We start from the raw sequence: 21234 nt of genomic DNA on the forward strand, positions 1-21234 counted from the left end.
CTGCGTAATAATAACTGCGTTCAAAAGTTCGGCCCGACCCGCTTCGCGACTTCCCGCATCGTCATTATCATTTGCGACGAAATGTAAAGTCGGTATCGAGACTGATACAAAGCGAGAAGCGAGTCGGCCCGTCAGATAAGAAAGACTTCTACGATCGGGATCAATAATTACATGGATACAATATTTACAAATGAAAAATGTAAAGATATACATAGTACAAGTATATATATGTATAAATGTATAATATATACTCGGTTCTTACTAGGATTTAAATAAACGCATGCATCTTAGGGAATTTTAATATATGAAAGAAATATATATATGTATATATATAATATATATAATACTTTCGAATAAGAGAAATGCGAAGCAACACTAGGATAAAAATTACGTACCCTTTGATTCTTTTCTTTTTTTTTTATACTACATTTGCAATACCGTAACGGCACGTGAAAAGAGTACGAGGTACATCGAAAATAATTTACGCTCCGTACGGGGTGTCTCCGTGGGAGCGAACTTAAAGTTAATGAAAAAACTTTTGCTGCAGTGGCGCTCTACCGCCGCGCTATTTCTTAGCCGTCGCAGCTTTTCTGAAAAAGACATTCTTAAAAATCTTAATTCTCTCTCTTAGGAATGCGGAGGGGTTTGTGCCCTCCGGACAAGTAGCAGCCGGTTTAAAATCCATCGAAGAAATTCAACGTGGGCCGCTTACTCGAGGCAAATGTAGTTCGTTCATTTTTTATTTTAACGATAACGAAGTTGCATTAGTTTGTTTCGCGATTGTATATTTTTGCGATTTTCGTGCCGATTCGCGAATCGATGTAAAAGCTTGTCGCACGGTTGCTGGATTTTTTTTCCGACGCGGCGCGACACTTTTACGAAGCAAACGGTAACTCTTGAAATATTGACAGCCTTGAATATCGCGACCGAGCTACCACTCAAGTCCCATGGGTTATCCTCGTCGATGCGTGATAATAGTAGCTACATCGCGTGAATTACGTAGTATTGCGCGGATGAATGAAAATGTGACATAACGCGCGCGCATGTAGAATATTTTCATTCGCGCCAACGATAATTTTGGATACCGTTACTTCCCTTTTATTTTTTCTCGACACGAAAAGAATTAGACTTTGCTATCTCTCTTTCATGTTGCTATTGTCGCAAATGTATTGATTTTATTATTAGATTCCACGCAAATGAGATTTCAAACGGTAAAATCTTATCCGAGTTTCAGCGTACGCGCGCGCGGTACGACGGAAAATCAATTTGCGCACGTATTTTTACTAGGCACACTTTATTAACGCGATAATTACGCAGCGTAGTTAGTACGGCGGCTTTTTGTCCGAGCACTTTAATTAAGAATTCTATTACGGGAAGGCCGGCCAAGCCCTCCTTTCGCGCCCGAGACTGAAATACTCCTAACAAATTTGTTAGTCGAATCTACTGGTCAATACAAAATGAGAGTCTCTACGCAGATGTAACGAGGCCAGATTACCTGTTGTACATGAGGATATCCGGTTTCCAAAGCTTGTTCGGCGTAATTCGAAGGTCCTTCACTCCGCCGTACTCGGACTCGTTCCACTGAAGGTTGTAGTCCGTCCACTCCTGCGCAAACACAGAAATGGGAAAATTATGAATTAAAAAGTGTGAAATTACACATTTCGAGCGCTCTTTAGACATAACATAACGTTATAATTCATTTTCCCTTATAACGTGAAACACTTTTTTGCAATTTGGTAAAAATATATGAGATTATCTCTGACAGAATGAATATGTTCATCTGAAAATTTCAACAGAACCATCCGAATTAAGACTTTTATCGTACAATTAATATACATGTAGAAAATGGAGAGAGAGAGAGAGAGAGAGAGAGAGAGAGAGAGAGAGAGACGCACAATCACCGCATAACGGACATCTTATATCACGAGTGTCTATATTTAGACGTTAAATATGAAAATTGTTGCAACGCATACAATAATATAAAATGGATAATCTCAGGCGCTATTAATTCAGATTTAATTACGAGTACAATTTTGCCGTTTAATAAATGCAACGGTTCTTCCGACCAATTCCCATTACGTGAAATAAATGTTCACGTAATTTTCAATTTTCGTCTCTTTATTTAAGTAATATAATTATAAAATCGATATAGACGCTTAACGTTTGCTTTGACATTTATATTATTGCCGCGATCAAACTACAGCCACGCATAAAACAACTATTGTAGTGAGTAAAAATAATTTATGATAAAATTTTTAATCGATTCAGGAAATTGCTTTGCGGTGGAAACTCATTTAATTTAATAATCTATATTGCATGTAACGTGACATGCAATAGAGGATAAATATTAAAAAAATAGATACGGTTTTTCGAACAGAATGGATGAATGAAATAAACAATAATTGGCCAATTTATATAACAAAATTCTAATTTTAGATTTTCCGATTTTCGAAATTAATATGCTACAGCAGTTTTACAACAATGTTGGTTTATTGCACGCTTGGTGCTACACATAATTTCGATAAAATTTCGAGCGATAGCGTTACATGCAACACGGTTTCAAACTGTACATCATCCATTCTCAAGTATCCATGGTAATAGGGGGCCGATGGATTCGCGAAACCTTTGGCTGCGACTAAATTTGCACGAGTTAATTAATCCCCGTTGTATAAAAGATTAATTATCCGCGTAAATTCTATCCGCCAGCGGAGTTTGACCGGCTAAGTTAAGCGAAAGAGATCAGAGATAGCGAGAAAGAGTCAAACATGAATCCTGTTGTCATATTAATCAGAGAGTGTTCGTAAACAAACGAAACTTTTTTGGATCGTCAATCTACGACGTATCAGAGATCCTGGCAGGCGGTATGGCGTTAGCTCAAGTTAAAAGCCACATTCAACTTTGACGATCAAAGTTTATCGCCAAGACTTACTCGTATCTCATACGTAAATACGATTCGCTAGAGGAATTTTCCGTTGACGAGCGACGATAATTATGAATATTCGTAATCGCGAAGAAGTTATGCGTTCGCGCGAATGCGATGCGCCGTACATCCGGAGTAATTACAAACGGACAAAAGTAATAACAATATCGCTATGTTACAAGCATGGGATACTGCGGATATTATACAGAATCGAGTAATTTAAATTAGACTTATCGTCGTTTGTACTTCCAGAGCGCAACTCTATATTTTATCGTGCGGCGGCACATAATAAACCCCTGAGCGTTTTTAACCCCACGTCCGCTGCTATTGCCTGTATACAAAAGGCGCGTGCAATTTACGCGAAAAATTATTACGAGGGAAAAATGTACGTTGCGGGGCAACCGGAGAAAGATATCTGGGAGTATCTAGCAAATTCAATAAATTATATTTTTCCGGTGTCGCGAAGTTAGGTTTGCCCGAAAGGGATCTCTCCCTGAAAACCGACCCTTCGGCTCAACTCGGATATTCAACGCAGTCACGTACCGGTGACTAAATATTCATCGCTACAGACCGCAGTATTGCTCGTGAATCAGAAAACTGCAATGCCTCGAGTGCGAAGCTCACGAGTTCGGGAGGTAAGGCCGCGCTCGGCATGCGCGACCTGGTTTCGCGATCGCGACGGCGAGGATGACGGCGACACCGGCGGCACGCGGCTTGCATGGGAAACGCCACGCCGGCGGCACGCTTCATAATGTATACTTCAATTTCCGGTCCGCGCGCCAAGTCCGCGGCGTTTGCTCATTAGATTACACGGCTGAATTGCACAAACGAGAAATTCAGCGGACCCGTCGTCTCCGTCGGCTCGACAATGTCGTCTTACTCGGGTGTACCGAAATCCTCGAGTTCCGTTTCCGCGCGATAGCCGTCGTTTTCCACGGCGCACGCGATTCAGCGTCCGCATCCCCGCGACTTGTGGAAACGCAAAGATGAAGATCGTACTCGGCGTATGATGAATACGCGACAATGAGAACGACGCGTATTCCTTAAAAAATACAGTTTCGTCTCGTCAAACGAGCGACTGTCGTCGGTCTGTTTTATATCTGTCGCATCGTACTGTGTCAACTTCCGTCGAATCACGTCGAGATTCTCGAAGCAAGTAGTTTACGGCGTGATAAAGACAGATAGATAGAGAAAGAGAGAAAGGCGAGGCGCATTACGCCTGCGAATTTTTTTAACTGTTTGTAACCCACGGATAATATTGTAAAATAATATTATGTATGTAAATGAAATATACATAATATTTTAATATTTAAAAAAATAATATCTATTAACTTGCGCGGTGCATGTACGTGCTACAGCAAAGTCAAATGCAGGGAGGATCTTTAATAATAAATGGAAATTATATTCTCGTACAATTTAACAGACATTTTAAATATACCATTTATAAATACGGACATAGCTCAACACAGAATTATGAAAAGCTAATGAAAATTGTTATACATATACACGTCGGTGGCGCGGAATGCGCTAGCATGCTTTGCCTATTAATACATCGTGTAATAGATGACAACAGACTAACACCGATTGAGATTTGTTAATCTTATCGTTAAGTTTGTGAGGCAAATGCCGACGATTGATTCCGACGCGATATATTTAATTTTACAGCGATACGTTTGAAACAATTACTTTTTAATTAATGTACGACTACAAGCGTTGTATTGATTTTATAAATGGCGGCGTATTTCCTTAGTTGCTTACTTAATGCCGCGCCAAGGTAAATTCTGACAGAATAATGTTACACAGGACATGGCAGCATAATACCCAGAAGTTTGCCTGAAAATCTCTGCGGTAAAAAAATGCGTCGCATTGTTTCATGAAGCTAGTTTTACAACGAGCGCTCGGTACGCTATTACTTAACTTCGCGTTCGTGTATTCCCTTATGTAGTATGTACCGCAATACTTAACGAGCCATAACTCTCGCGTTTTCTGCCATCCGGGGCGTTAAGCTACTGCCTTAATGCTATAATCGAACCCTTTCCACGTCAAAGCGAACGTGAGAGTGATGCAGAAGAAAAAAATGGGGTCATTGGCCACGAGAGCTACTAACGCAGATAGCTGCTAATAAAAATCGTGTGAGTTGTATCCAGGAAAAAAATTGTATCTCTAAATATAAATATGGTTCATCTCTCTTTCTTTTTTTTTCTCATACGGCTTGCGTGAAATATTTTATTTTCTTTGTGTCAAAGAGAAAAATGTAGTTTGATTAATTAGATGTACCTCTTAGTTATTTGAGTGATTGCACTTAAACGGTTTAGTTTAAATTATTATTGTTTAATTCATACACGTTTGTTCTTTCAATACGTTTCTTATACTGGTTACTGCAATAGGTATTACTATCATGTACGTATACCTTGGTAGTCAAATTGGTAAGATGCCTGTCACGAAATGAAAAAGTTCCAGATTCGTACTCTGGCTGGGGTAATATTTTTTGCATTGAATTATTTACAGTTTTTTTTTAAAGTTGCTGATAATATTATTGTTAAGTGGACGATTAATTTAATTTGTGATATTTTGTGTAATTTCAGGTCATGATTATTTTTCAAGTTTGACGCGAAGTTTTCTGGAAACTGAAAATCTATTTACGATTGTATGCATGTAATATAGGATATTAAAGTATAATATTAAACAACGAAGACCGTATTTGACGCCTCCTTAGTTATTTGTGTAATTACACAATAGTCTAATTGTTATTGTTTAAATATATTATCCGAAGTATATGCAATTTGTAAGTGAATCTGCTCCTACGAAGTTTATAAGTGGAAATAATCTACGAGGAAACGCGACGAAACTCCGGCGATTAAAAAGGAAAATACGATAATGTTGCAAGCTACTTTTCTCGTCGAACATGACAAAACTTTGGAACCGTATCGGAAGCTAACTGCTATTAAAGTTAGTTTGGATTAAATAAACGTCTCAACATAATAACGCCGATACGGGATCCATGTCGATTATGGCACATAAATAAGATATTTTTTTTATACCGTGTAGTTATAAATTTTCTAGAATTCATAATAACATCACGAGTATTTGGACCGATGTCGAGAAATAAAGAGTTATATGTGTCTACGTGCGCATATGAAAAAAATTGAATAAACTTTAGATAAAATATTGCGTCTTGTAAAACTATAAATAAGCTACAAATATAAAAACAAATATTGAAAATGTAATTGTCAACGAAATAGAGAAAAATATATTGTAAATTTTATAAAAGTTTCGCCACGATTGGAGGCAAAGTAAATCGCCATGTTGACAGATTTTTCTATTGTGCGAAGGGAAAACTTTTAGAAAGTCAACAGACTTTGCTCTTATATGTATGCGGAAAACTTTCATCGAATCAAACTTTTAGCCGGTAATCGAAGAGTAGCGGCGTTATGGCGTTGTAAAAATGTCTTACACATTTTTGCATTGTGCAAATGTTGTCTAATATAAAAGAATAGAGCTCAATGTAAAAGAAAAATACAGTAAAATATTTCTATATTTAAGAAACAACTAAAAATATGGAAAAATGTTGAAACACGTGTCTCTTTTGTTTCGAGGGGCTAACCTTTTTATGGAAAAAATTTTTCTTCAGCCCCTCAGGAAAAGGATGGATGGCGGACAATTCAAAAACTTTAAATGGCAAGGGAGATCAAGTAACATGTCTTTTACAAAGTTTTGTGAAAAGAAAAAATTTGGTAAAGGTTTGAGTCCGTTCCATTGCCTGTGTTTGCATTACCTGTATTCAAAACGACAGTCAAATAAAAATTGACTGTTGTACCCATATTTTTTTTTTAACTCGGCCTAGTATGATTGTAGAAAATCATGCGGTGTGGCAAAATGCGTATTTAAAAATCGATCTCGTTCGCTCTCATTTTACCGCCTTATTTTTTAGATTTAGCTTCCTTTGAAGGGATTCTTTGTCCTTTGAAGCAACTCAATATCTAACGTCTTCTTACGTTATGAAGAAGCGCAAACAGCTTAGAATTTTTTATTACCGGGAGATAATAAAATTAAGTAAGAGATATATCGCTTAGAGATAAGTCGGTAGGTAATTATCGCATTATGCAAGGCCTCGATAAATTTAAATCTCTCTTTTCCTCAACGTGCTCGATAATCTTTTCGAGATTGTATGAATTTTGAGGAAAGAACCAATCATTATTTAACGATTCTTTCTTATTGGAGGAAAGCAGTTCCGGTAACAGTAGCTTCGATATGAAAATTGGACATTCAAAATAAAGGAGCGTGTGTTTGGACATTTTTCCATTCTTTCAGCTGCTTCAAAAATACAGAGGATGCGAACAGACTTTTGTGATATTCTGTACAAAGAAGCGCAAGTATCTACTTTCACACAGAACGTACTGTATCAGCGTGAAACGAAAATCGATATAACGATTCTCTGTCGTTTATACACAAACGCACAAACAATGGCGAAGGAAGTTTTACATAAACATCCCGTCTAGTTTAATGGCAGCGCGCGCGCGCCGAGCCTCGGGGAAAGCATTCCGTTTACTTTATTTCGAAAGGAAGACAGCAACCGCGCGTGCACTAGCATGGCGTACTAGAATCGTTAATCAGCGTTAAGAAACCGTGAATTACGGAGGCGTTCTTCCCCGCGACCAGAATAGTACGTGCGGGCAGCTACGCACACATGCTATTCATCCTCAGATGGCCACAATGGGTAGGCGTATGCATTCTACCATCCCCCTCGCGCTCGCATTAATGCAACGCGTGCCTCGGGTTAAGGTCGGCGGGGGGCTATATACGGCGATCTTCCGTAAACCGCAGCCGAAACCCAGCGCGATCGTGACACCGCGCTGACCGGACTCGTCCGCGAGCTGAGATAGTAAATTACAGCGGCGTACATTTGGCGGTACATTCAGTGGGCCCGTGATTTACGGTCGTCGGATCAAGTTGCGCGAATTAATTACAACGAGCAGCCCCATAAGAGCTCCGGTACGTTCGTTCAATTGCGCCGCGACTCTTTGTACAATAAATTATCGACGAGTAATTTACAGTTTTACGAGCGACAATATTTTCTCTCTCCGCGCTGTGTAACGCACTTTTATCCGCGTTCGCCGTAACCATTTCACTCTGTTATTGCATCGTACGTTTTTTTACTTTTCATTTTGGATACATCGCATCGATTAATCCGTCGTGTATGCGCGTGTGTACGTTTGATAGACAAATATTTGTCTATCAATTCTGCAATATCGAACTTAATTATGCAGCTATCTTTGCAGGATGCACAGTAAATGTATCTCTTGTTCATTTTATTTTTAGATCATTTTGGAAATCGCGAGCTTTTACAAGATGTCCCGAACGAAATGTAAAAATGATTTCCATCTGTTTGAAGTGTCATATAGATTTACGTTACGGCGGATACGACGTCGTACAGGGATGAAATATGACGCTGCGTCTAGAGTGATGCCAAGTCATAAATGTCTAAAAGACAAAAAATATTTGACGTAATTCTACGGAGTTACAAGTTTGCCTGTGGAGAAATAGCTTGATAAAGAAGACAAAGTTTCATGGGGGGAAAAAAAAAACGAGATTGGTCAGATTGGAATATCGGAGAAAAACTGGTTGTGTAAAACGCTTTTGCAAACTTCGATTACGCGGCGTACAATCTGACATTACAAGAAATCATGTCGTAATCGTAAAGTTATCACTATAACCCGTTTTTGCCGAACGGTTGAGGAGCACCGGAAATTTCATCGGTCGTTTATATCATAGCGCAGCGAGGAACGGCATGAGAGAAATTATTGATCTCGTTAGGATAATTAGAATTATCGGATTATGCGGTGAAGGAGATTTAGCCCAGAGAAGCGGAGTTAACTTGTGTGGGTTGACTTTGGATCGATTACGACGACATTTGGGATCATGTACTCGTCTGAATTGTTAATTTCACCAAATGGATGGTAACCTACGAGAAAGGATGCACCGCGATCTTCCATATTTTACATAACCCAGGGAACTCATATTTTATATAACCACCCTCATTTTTCAATGAAGGAAGATTTCATTCCGCATGCCAGGAATAGCAAGTGCGGAAGATTTTCGTCCGCGGCAGGATGTTTTCTACTCTTTCATTGTGGAAGCCACCCTTCTTCATTTATTTATCTGACCTAGTAATTTAAAATACAGCAGGTTAAAAGTATAATAGTTGGAGATACAGGAAATCCCGATAGATTCGTCTTGGTGAAATAGCGTCACGTTGATTTTGCGAATTTCATAAAACGCTCTCGATGTGCAGCGTCAGCTGTTCTCCGAGTCTGGAGATTATTCCTGTCACGATTTTACATGCTCTGAGGACCCGTTTGCAAAACCTTCTTCCAGCTACTTACGGCCATTAGCCCGGTGGGAACTGCGAGTAATTGAATACTGACGATACGCATAGCTTAGCCAACGACTTTTCGAATAAAAGGTAATGCTTTTCAAAGTTTAAGCGTAAGCCGTAAATCTCTGTTAAACACAATAGACGTATTGTTAAATTACATCTAGTTTTCGCCAATATTAAGCTTGACTTAACGAAATTTCTGTCGAACATGCGTACGCGACAGACTTTGCGACACGCGGCGATTAATTCAATTTTCGGGAAAGCACGATAACAGAGACAAAGAGAAAGAGAGAGAGAGAGAGAACAAATTAGAGAATGTACGTGGAATGTTATTTACAGGTAGACAATTTGTAGGTAGATTTCGGGGCAAAACAATCTTATATATATATATAAAAAAAAGGTTTAAGAACTTCACCGATTCGACAGATCTACACGGAATAATTTTGCTAAAGTATCTAAAAATTCAGCTAGATACACACTTGAAAATAATTTTTTGTTACATTATAAAATAATTATGTAGGACAGCTCAAATTGGTTGCTAAAATGCCAAAACTTTTCGAAGCACTGCTAATTATGCTTGAACGTTTTTGATAATTATTTTGATGATAACAAAATTATTTTCAGACTTGTATCTAGCTAAATTTTTAAATACTTTTAAAATCGTTTTCTTTATGCAACCACAATGTATATCAATTTTCTACAGCTTTTTCTTTACAGTTAAGTAAAATTAACAATTATAACTAATCATATTTGTTATAATAAATTTGCTAATATAGCGAGACAGATTTTCTGTGAGAATCAATCAAATATATGGATAGTAAATTTTAATCAAACATACTAAGCTACGATCGCCTTTGCTGCTGAAGAAAACTTGAAACACATCAATTTTTATTGTAGCAAAAAATGTGAAGCTCTAAGAACAATTTATTCATTGCTTTCAGACTTTATTTTTTTCTTGAACTATCAAATTTTTCCTTAGTTATAAAAGTTGAACTTTAGCAGCAAAGCAACTTTACCACAGCTTTACCGAGTCACTCAATCTATATTTCCGTGTAAGCCTTTGTGCGTTGCTTAACATTAAACGAAGTATCATTTAAACATCATGTTGTACCTAGGCGAATTCTCACCGCGGAATGAGCCGCTGCCACAACGGTGCGTGCTTAGAAATGAACCGACATTAATTAGTGCGTTGCTTGCAATCAGTCATGTTGATTTGGTTGACCGCTAACAATTTGTTGCCCGATCGACAGAACGTGTTTGTTTAACGACTGCAGGTTAAACAAACGCCTTCGTACCTCCGAACTCTCCATCAAAGACACGTGCGTGTTCGGATTCGATAAATTGTCGACGAGTACGCTCATTACGCATGTTACCTGGAATTGCCTTGCAATATCGTAAACGTGCACATACGGTACATACATAAATAAAGTCTAAAATTTCTAGACCTCGTTCGTTTATTGAGCCTCGTTCGTTATTCCTCTATCTATCGGAGAGACCTTTTTCATCTTGCATGCATTGTTATGCATTATCTATTTCACATTTCGATGTAACGAGGAACGCGAGAAAGCACGTAAGCTACATTTTTCCCGTGCTTCCAACGCTTTATGTCTACGTATCAGCAGGAGATATAGTGGCCGGATACACGCGTACGAAATGCCCGACGTCTATTATACGAGAGCCCAGAAGTGAAGTCGGGTAAGAAGTGAATGGTCTTACTGGTTGAATGATAAGCATCAGTATCTCGTTCATTTTACGTACGTGCGCTTGCCCGTTTTCGTTCAGAATTTACGAGAAGATAAGACGATGCTGATCTCTGGACGAAGTTGGGCCCAAAGTTTCTTTGACTTTTAAGATCCTTTTTAGAAGATGGGAAGATAGGGGCTTTGATAGATACTTTCGTTGACGACGTACAATTCAGCGAGATAGAACAAAAGCGGTCCCGCGATATTCGTTGCAACTGAATTTGACCGTGCACGTTGTGCGCGACGTAAAACGAAATTAAATTTGATAAAAGATCGGTCGTATATCGCGCGCATGCTACCGTTCCGCATAGTTCGTGCGCGAGATTTACGTACATGGTTGCACGAGCGCCCACGATTATTAATCAAGCTTACCTTCCCGAACTTGCCACAACGTTATTAGCTACAAGTCCCCGTCTCATAAGTCCGATAAGCATTGCTGTGTATCGATATTCACTCGTTAATCAGACGCCGATCCGCGATCTAATCTCTCTAAATACCCCTGAGACGCGTGGGTTAACATCGCAGAAGGCGATGGAAGGCTGTCTTGCCTTGCACTTAGAGGAGAGTTATCGAATACTTGTGTCACATAAGTTATTTTTATTACATTTCCCATTTGGGAATGATTTGCACGCAAATAAATGTTGTAAATTGTAACTCGATGTTTCAGATATTTATTGCTGCAATGTTTAACCTTCCATCACCAATAACAAATTAATTTATTATAAGCTTTTTTTGTAATGTGCTGCAAAAAGTAGGATTTTCCGTTGATCGGGCAACAAATTGTCAGTGGTCAACCGAGTTAACATGACTGATTGCAAGCAACGCGTTAATTAATGTCCGTTCATTTCTAAGTACGCACCGCAGCAGCGGTGGCTTATTCCGCGGTGAGAATTCACGATGCAATAATTCTAGGTACAACAAGATTTTAAATGATATTGCGTTTAATGTTGACCGACACACAAAAGCTTAGGCGGAAAAAATAGATTGAGTGAAAAATAGATTCAGTAAAGTTGCAACGTAGGCAAACTGAAAAGTGGGCAATCTGTGGCTCTCCGAAATTGTATTGTTTTTGAAATTATGAATTAAAATATAATTAAAAATGTAAGAAATCATCTAATATTTATCTAATAATTTATCGGAAAAAGAAGTCAAATATTTAATAATTAATAAATAATAATGATAAGATAAAGATGCCGAATAAAATTGATTTGAATTTAGTTTTGCATTTTACATATTCTTATTTATTTTAGTTACATTATTCTTATTCATATATTAATTATTATATAGTTTTATTATTATCACTTATTAATCTTACATCAATATCATTTATTGAAATAAAATTTGTGATGGTATAATTTAGGAAACTTGATAGATTATCTATTTAATTTTTATAATAATTGCAAGTATATAAATATATATACAATGAATATAAAACATTCTACAATAAATCTTTTTCATAAAAATATAAAAATTCAATCTAAAATTACATGATTACATTATTATCAGTTACATATAAATTGATCAAAAATCAACATCAGCTATTGTATTTAATTTTTTAAAATGTTAGCACGCTCAAAAACGATATAACCTATTAAATCTTCGCCTATATTATTCATTTCTCATTTATTTTGTACTTTTGTTATTAAACGTTGTTTATATTAAATAAAAATATAAAATATGAGATACAATTTAAACGACCGCTGCATTCAACAACTGTCCCCTATCAAACCCAGGAGAATAAAGTTGCACAAATCAGACGGCATAAGCAAATCACTGGTTGATTGCGTATCGCACGAAACTACATTTAATTTTTCTCTTGTAAGTAAATTAATATATTATTCGGTATTACAAATTTGTTAGCCTTTAAGAGCATTTGTAACAGCAGCCCTGTTACAACTAGAAAATCCGAAACATTTAACGCAATGTGATAAATTTCTATCATTGGTCGCCAAATGTAACTACATGCAAATGTTGACTCGAGTGTATTCGCCACAGAGTTTGACACCGTATTGCGTTACATCGATGGGCATTACAGTTCTCAGGTGAAAACAGATAATGCCTCTTTTCCGTCTCTCGTAGTTCTGCAATGGAGTGTTTCGATTCACCGCGGCGCAATTTCAAACGTTTAACGTTTAATGTACGATTTTTCAGCGCACGCTACAGAGATCGTATCTCGTTTGAAAGTATTCCAGTTTTTAAACGTTTGCACACCCATTCTATCCAAGTTCATCGAGTGATGATGCTCCTGTCCGCAACCACTCACGCCACCGTAACTCCTTGTAACTCCTGATAACAGCTAACTGACCGCAGCGCATATATGTATACCTACAATAAACGTGTGCATACGCGATGATCTATAGATAAGGACTTAGCGTCCATTCCCCTTCGTATCGTCTCTCTTTGTTTCGAGGCGATGAAGCGATAAAATGTTTAAATTTGCGAAACGTAATTTGCTAAATGTAATTGCAAATTACTCTTAAATAAAATAATATTGTTCTTATTACTTTCGTCTGTATTTTTATATTCTTATAGGCATGATATTCATAGTCGATTTTTGTATATCAAGATCATCTTAAATAATGTCCTAAGATGCTAATACTCTCTGATTGGTGGATTACATCTTAAGATGATACTCAAAACGGTCTTAAATAGAATCGATTACCGGCTTCAAACTATATTTTTCAAGGCCCTTTCTTTTCCGCACTACATAACAATTTTTTTATTATAAATCTTTACATAGAAACCTAGTCTACTTTTACATATAATTTAAATTGTGTAGCTACATGTTTCATTTAAATATTTCAATTAATAAATCGAAAAGGCAAGTGACACCGCGTACAAAGGTTCAAAGTGGGAAGATAGGTTTCCACTTCATTGGAGTTGGCTTTTAGCACGGTTGCATAATACGCATCAGTGTGAATTATCGATGGGATCGCTATACGCGCATGATTCTACGAATTATCTCGTCACGAGTGTGTTGCCCGGTGCAAATTTGAGAGGTATTTCAATGACTCAAGTATAGCGCAATCGTACAATGGTAATTGCTTATGGCACGATACTATCCCAATCATGTGTCGAGTGTTTCACAATCATAATTGGGTTTCGCTCAAATTCATTTCACGCGGCTGTTAATTTTTGCGACAATGTATGCGGATAAGGTGCGACCCAATCAAAATTCGCTACGCTTTCGCGTGAAAAGCGTTTTACTTGCGACGGAGAAAGACTATGACGCCGCAATTACGGTTACGCCTAAAACTCGCTAGAACTCGCACGTCCTTCAACGGAACTTCGGGAGCGTGAATTAGGGATAATTACTGTTGAAATTGTGACGTTGCCGGTTGAGTGGCCCTGCAGGACGGTCTACAGGAAAGCGCTGCTACAGTTCAACAAAATTTTGGATGCACACGGTAATTAAGGATAATTGCTTGCGAAATGCTAACAGGATCTGCGAGGCATCCGGGACGCTGCGCGGACAGCTGCGGGGCGTTTCTACGAAATTTTGGATGTGCGAAATTAGAGACAGTGGAGGAATCTCTGGCGCACGAAATACTAAACTAAAGTAGATCTTATTTCTCAACTTTAGTACATTATATGCCCTATACCGATATCGCAGCTAATATAAGTCCATATAATACAGAAATTTTCGTCGCGCGAATATTCCTCCGCATTAATCGAAACGTGTAATCGTTCGCGATTTATTGCAGCGTGCAAATTAAATAAAAGAAAATATTCTACCTTTCGTTCAATTAATTATCAAAGTAGTGAGAAAACAAAAGCGAAATACTGTAAATATAAAGTGAACAAGAGATAACGAGAAGGAGAGAGGAGAAGTCAACTCTCTCGATACAATATTAAATAACTCGCTCAAAGAGAGGGCGGCGATATCGCAACTTCGATTGTACACTGTGTGAGGCGGCAGTTGCTTATTTGAATACCGACGAAATTGCGAATGCACCGACGAGGGACGAACGAGAGAAAGAGAGAGAGAGAGAGAGAGAGTAGGTAGGTACGTAGGACCGGGAGTTTGCGTCCGAGCTTTTCAGCACTATCGGTCTGCTCTCGTCTAACGAAGGATTTCCGTGGACGACAATGGCGCGCGGTAATTGGCGACTTTACGTTGACCCTCCAACGTGAGTGTCACGACATTTTCCCTGTATAAAGCAATACGGAACCGCGTAGAGCCATGTACGTATCCCCGTTAAACGCTTCTCAATTGAGATTATTCGCATTGCATTTGAACACGCCAAGCCGGGAGCATAGTTATTTACTACGTAAATGTTTTTACTTAATTAGCGCATGTCTTGGGGCGTTTACAGCGTCGTTTATTTATCCAGGCAAATAATTAATTTCACTATAAATCGCATCTCCGGGAGCGGACGGTTTAATTTCGACGAGCTTCACGTTGGATGAATTCGCGATCGTTTAATCGAGATCGTTATTTTAGAGCGAATGTGCGAATACGTTTCAAACTGCTGTAAAGCGAAAACGATAATCGTTGCATCGCTGGAGGAGTCTATTTTCAAGACTGTGAAATAAATGTGAATAAATATAAATAAGATTATTCGAAGCTAACCGAACGTCCGTAAAAAGACGGTTAATTAAATTCCTCGCGACGGAAAAGCAAGCTGTAGCGGTGCTGTAACCGCCTACACTTTGTTATTTCATCATGTCGATAGTTAGTACGCGGAAAGAACTTTTTGTTATATATTTTACCGCAAAATTCGCCACTTTTACCATATGCGGTGATAAGTTTGAAACAACTTGGTAACAACCTATCAAATATTATGAGTAACAAAATAACAATTTTTGAAATATACGTAAGACATGTTATAAACTGCTTAATAAAAATTTCTATGCAGTATTTTTACAATTATATTATGAATTTTTACAATTCAAGACAAAATTTTCTTATATAATGATATATAATAGTACACAAAATTTGTATATATAATAGTTATGTATTTAATGTATTATACGTGTGAAATACATATTTATATATTTCGCTTTTTTAAAATGCGTTTATCCTAATAAGATTCAAACCCGGGATCTCTGGATTACGAGTCTCCTACGCGCATTTCTTCTGTCGATAAACGTATTATATATTATCTATTTATATTACAAACAACGAGCCAATACAATTGCCATGCTGCACGTGATGAAGTTATTATGAACGATTAAGTCAACTTGAAAATATAATGTAAAACTTATATAAAATATTGTATATGTTTAATCACCACTTGGCATTTATTCTACTTAAAACAATGAAGTATCATAAAATATTTAATATATTTTCAAATCATTGAAATTCATAATTATACGTTTAATAAAAATAATTAAAAATATTTTACATTACATTATGTTAAAATATAAAATATGCATAATAGATATTAATAAATCAGAAAATCACATAAATTTCTTCGAAATATAATACAATGCTGTCCTACCTAACCATAATTTTCAGGATAAATTTTATGAGAAAATTCTCTTCGTGTATTCACGCGCCATAGTGACACCTCTATCAAATCGCTGAATTAATTAAGTTCAAAGTGACATGACTGTCCTTTCCAGATAATTCATTTTCCATATACAAATCGGTTAGTTTTAAAATTAATTTTAGGATTTAATTGTGGCCTGCAAATTCTTTCTCTCTTGGAGAAAATTATTAAAATTTTTCTTTGGAATAACCGTTTTACTTGATTGCCAGCACGATTTGATTCAATCTCACGTTTAGATGTATAATCAATGTATAATCAATGTATAATCAATTATCGAAATGTAACTCATTAATCATAAAGCAGCTGCATCTCACAGCCGCAAGTAATCGCGATAGTAAAGATAAAGTTCAAAATCAGAACATTTAAACTTCTATGCTTCTATCCTTCTATCTATTCTTATATTTCGTGCTTCTTTAGACCTCCCAGGTAAGGAGTTCTAAGGAAGCATAGATATAAAAATAAGTGAAAGCAAGCAGAACGGTCAAAACTGCAAGCTTGTTCACTCGTGCGTTGCATTCTCGTTTTAACTCGAGTGCAATTGTGCACGCCTCGCACTCCTACGTAATGCATCAAAGAGCAACTACAATCTCGAGAGCTATCGCTAAGTGTGCGAGAGAACTTTCGGGTGTAATATATAGTACGTCTATGTGCGAAGCACTAATCTCTGCAAGTAGAGCTTCCACCGTTGGGTCCGCAGATATGGAGAAAGTTCGCTACATATGATACCTTTCACGTCGAACTTCTTGGGCACCTCGAGCACGAACTTGGCGTTCTCTCTTGCTTCCATCAACAGGACGAGAACTTCGTTTCCGATTTTTTTATGAACAAGACGAAAGAGAGAGAGAGAGAGAGAGAGAGAGAAACGGGCCAAGTTCTTTGTGAGAATAACATTATACACTGTTCGTTTGTCTCTCAGACATATTTCATTCGCCCTTTCGTATTCTTACGAATGGAATATGAACCTTTCGACAAATCTATCCCTTTCGCGCTGCACTGTCACGTTCCCAGAAGTACAGCTAATAACTTTCAGTTCGTAGGACAAACATACCGTGCGCATGTAAATGCAGTCATGCGCAAGCCTTGACGCGCCCCAATTTTTTTACACGGCACGCGGCTGCTTTTAACCTTTCGCGATGAAATGGATCACAAAAGCTATTTCGCTGGAAGTGCCATATTTCATCCTAGTAAGTTCCATGTCGTTGTAGATTTTAATATAAAATTTAATTACAAGGAGAGAAATGTATGTATATATTCATGAGAAATAAATTTTATTAATGTAAATAATTATTTATGAGTACAGCAATCATTTATATTTATATTCTGCTTTGACGCATTTAGATATAACGCGTGGAAAGCTTTATTTTAATACTTGAATTATGTACTGAACTAGTAGCTTTAAATTAAAATTCAAATTAACGTTGAAAAATTTAGAAGTAAAAGATGTGTATATAGGGTGCTCACGACGAGCCTTCGAGTTTCAATATTATCTTAAAACCCGGTTAATTAAATGCGGCAAAATGGTTTATTTAGTATTACTAGACAGGCGCTACAAAATTTTTGATATTACATAATTTTACACAAATTTAATATTACATTATTAACCCCTCAATACACAAAGTCAAAATACACTCCGCGATGACAGCCGGCTCACGAAGTTAGCGCAGCGAGAGAACCAATCGGCATCGCGGAAAAACAACAACAATAATTTCGATAAATTCGTTACATTTTTTACATGCCTTTTTTCAGAAAGGATTTGCGCTCAAGTTTCTTTTTGTTTTTTTGTATTTTCGATGCTACCGTTACTTTCGTAAAAATGGCGTTTGCTCAGGTACAAGCTGTGGTATGGTTGCGGAATCAAAATCCATTGTTATGGTCCAATGCAACTTTTTTCGCGTGTTCAAAAAACCGGTGACACGAGCAACAGGGAATGGTTTAGGAAATTTCTGAAAACTGAGAGGCGTTGAAAAATTCAGAGACAGAGAGAGAAACGTCACGCGTCTCCAACAAATCATTCTCCGATGCTCTTGTTAGTGAACAGCGGTTTCTTGAACACACGATGAAAGTTCCAGTGAACCGTAATAATAGATTCTGACTCCGCAAATTATATCAAAGATTGCGCTTTTTTCTCTGAATAGACGCCATTCTTGTGAAAAGTGATGTTATTTTTAAAGCGACAACAACGTTAAAGAAAGAAAAGAAAACAGACAACTTGAGTGTGTCTGATACCAGATAAAATAAATCGAATAGTCATATTTCCATTACTTGATTTTTTTAAACACCAGATTTAGAACGTCAGAAATTCATTGTAATCACCTTGTATACGTAGCGAACACTAGAAATTCTGCATTGATTATTCGACGACCGTTCACGGCATCGGGAAAATACTCGACGCTCCAATTTTAATCATTTTAAATGATCGTTCTCTTCGCTTTTAATTAATACCGTTAAATCGCCGAGTGGTGAAGGCTTCCGACTAGCAAAGTTGCAAATACGAAATGAAATTCCACAATTTTAGAGATATCTCGAATTTTCCTCTGTCGTAGAGAAAGAGAAAGAGAGAGAGAAAGAGAGAGAGAGAGAGAGAGAGAGAGAGAGAGAGAGAGAGAGAGAGAGAGAGAGAGAGAGAGAGAGAGAGAGACACCTCGTCAGGGTATATATGTCTCTGATTATCTACGGCGACAATCGTACAATGAGATTCAGCCATGTAGAAAAATGACGGAACTGTTCGCGAGGCGAATTTGACGAAAGTTTCTCGCGCAGAAATAAAGGTGGTAAAAGTCTCTCTGCCGCAGACAGTAGATGCCTGGTACGAGTTTGTACCTCATGATATCACAAAGCTGGATATTTTGCTGTTCGTATATCCTGTAAAGGGGGATCAAGGGCCTGTTAAGCGTAATATATGTGTATATAGCCTCTACAGGTCAAAAATCAACCTCTACTGCCAATGGTGATTTCTGCTTCTACAAATGAGGCTTTGACGTCCTAATACCCGGGGAAATGTCTGGATCACCCTGATATTAGGGGTTACATTATAAATATAAAGTCTATCTAGCATAGGGCTGACAACCCGATCTAACGAACCCAACACTCGGCCACGGATTGTGGATGGATCTACGCTTAACAACTGGAAAAGAATGGCAAGAGATAGAGATGATTGAAGGGATATAGTGTTGCAGGCTAAGGCTCACCCAGAGCTATGATGCTATTAGATGATGATGATATCCTGTAAAGGTTATATGTATATAATATTACAGGGTACTCGAGAGATTTCAGGTTTGGGTCGGGACCCAAAATTTTGTAAATTTTGGATGCTTGAATCTAAAATCGAGCCAAGTAGCGGTCATAGATCTAGATACTTTATACACTAAGAAAAAAATTACTGAATTAAAAAAAAAATTATTAAAAAAAATAATAATTGCAAACTTTTGGGATCCTAATTCAACCTGACCCGATTTCAACTTTGGGTACTCAAAACTTACGGGTACCCGAAGATTACAAACTTTCAGGTCCCGACCCGATCCCGAGAAATAATTCCCGACCCGACTCGAAGCCCAAGTACCCGCACATCCTCCAGAATATTTTAAATTATTCTTTTTCACAATGAAAAGTTTTGTTATTTTTATTAACAAATTTGGAATTGTTTTTTCTTATTAAATATGTAGAACATTACTTTTCCATTTTTGCTCAACTTTCGATAATGGATATTTCACTATGATTTCAAAATTAAGATTCTATTACGATTTAGCGGACTTGAAATTATCTGAAAATTTCATAATTAATTCATTAACTTTCTTACTCATAAAAACGTCAAAACTTAACTTGTAGAAGCTTTAATTTTCATCGTCTTGTATTTCAAAAAGTATTTAAGAATTAACATTTTTATAAAAAAAATCTACAGTTAAAAGAAAAAATACTATTTTAAAGCTTAATCTATATATATGTATAGCATTGAATTTGCTATTAGAATCAAAGAAAAGAATTTGGGCATATCTAATGAAAGAATAAGATATCTTAATCAACAAAAATGTGTATTAACTTTAACAGTATAGACTGATCTCTTTCTGCTTATTTAACAAATCGTATTGCTTTCGATAAAATATATTTTTAAACAGCATTGCGTTATATCGAAACAACACATTAGCATCATTATTATGTAATTTGCATCAATGACGACAAAAGTTTAAAAATTAATCTTTTTTTTTAGTATTAATTTTTTTAGATACAGTTTCACATATTCAGGATACAAGTGACCAATTCGGTCAACATCTGATATTCAGAATGTACATATATGTGACACATATATAGCGATCAGGTGGCCTCTCTGTGGTTTCGGTCATGAGAGCTCCTCATGACATCAAGAACCTCAATTGCAGGCCTCGAATATGAGCGAAGTTCCGTAGGGTTATGAGGGCACATATGCACGTGTTTCCCTCGGTGAGAGAGAGAGAGAGAGAGAGAGAGAGAGAGAGAGAGAGAGAGAGAGAAACACAGACAAACAGACACGCAGACAGACATCGAAGTACAAATAAAGCCAGTCATTATTATATGCTGTGACGATCACGTAATCGCTTATTGAATAATTTTATTTTTAAATTTTTATTATTATTTTCATTATTATATAGCTTAATAATGACGAAAAATACAAATATTTTTTTATTTATGTACGTTACACGAGTGCATTCCAGAATTCGATAACAGTTC

General features: G+C 37.1%; 1 protein-coding gene across 6 annotated transcripts in view; it reads right to left on the reverse strand.

The window, feature by feature from the left end:
* The window catches only part of LOC105193175 (neuronal acetylcholine receptor subunit alpha-7), a 261990-nt gene that overhangs the window by 137397 nt on the left and 103359 nt on the right, over positions 1-21234 (reverse strand). For all 6 annotated transcript variants that reach the window (XM_026133352.2, XM_039454327.1, XM_026133353.2 and 3 more), the window contains one exon: positions 1496-1605. In XM_026133352.2, the coding sequence (XP_025989137.1) occupies positions 1496-1605 (110 nt within the window). The remainder of the gene's footprint in view (positions 1-1495; positions 1606-21234) is intronic.

The sequence above is a fragment of the Solenopsis invicta genome, chromosome 10 (assembly GCF_016802725.1).
Source record: "Solenopsis invicta isolate M01_SB chromosome 10, UNIL_Sinv_3.0, whole genome shotgun sequence".
NCBI classification, from domain to species: domain Eukaryota; kingdom Metazoa; phylum Arthropoda; class Insecta; order Hymenoptera; family Formicidae; genus Solenopsis; species Solenopsis invicta.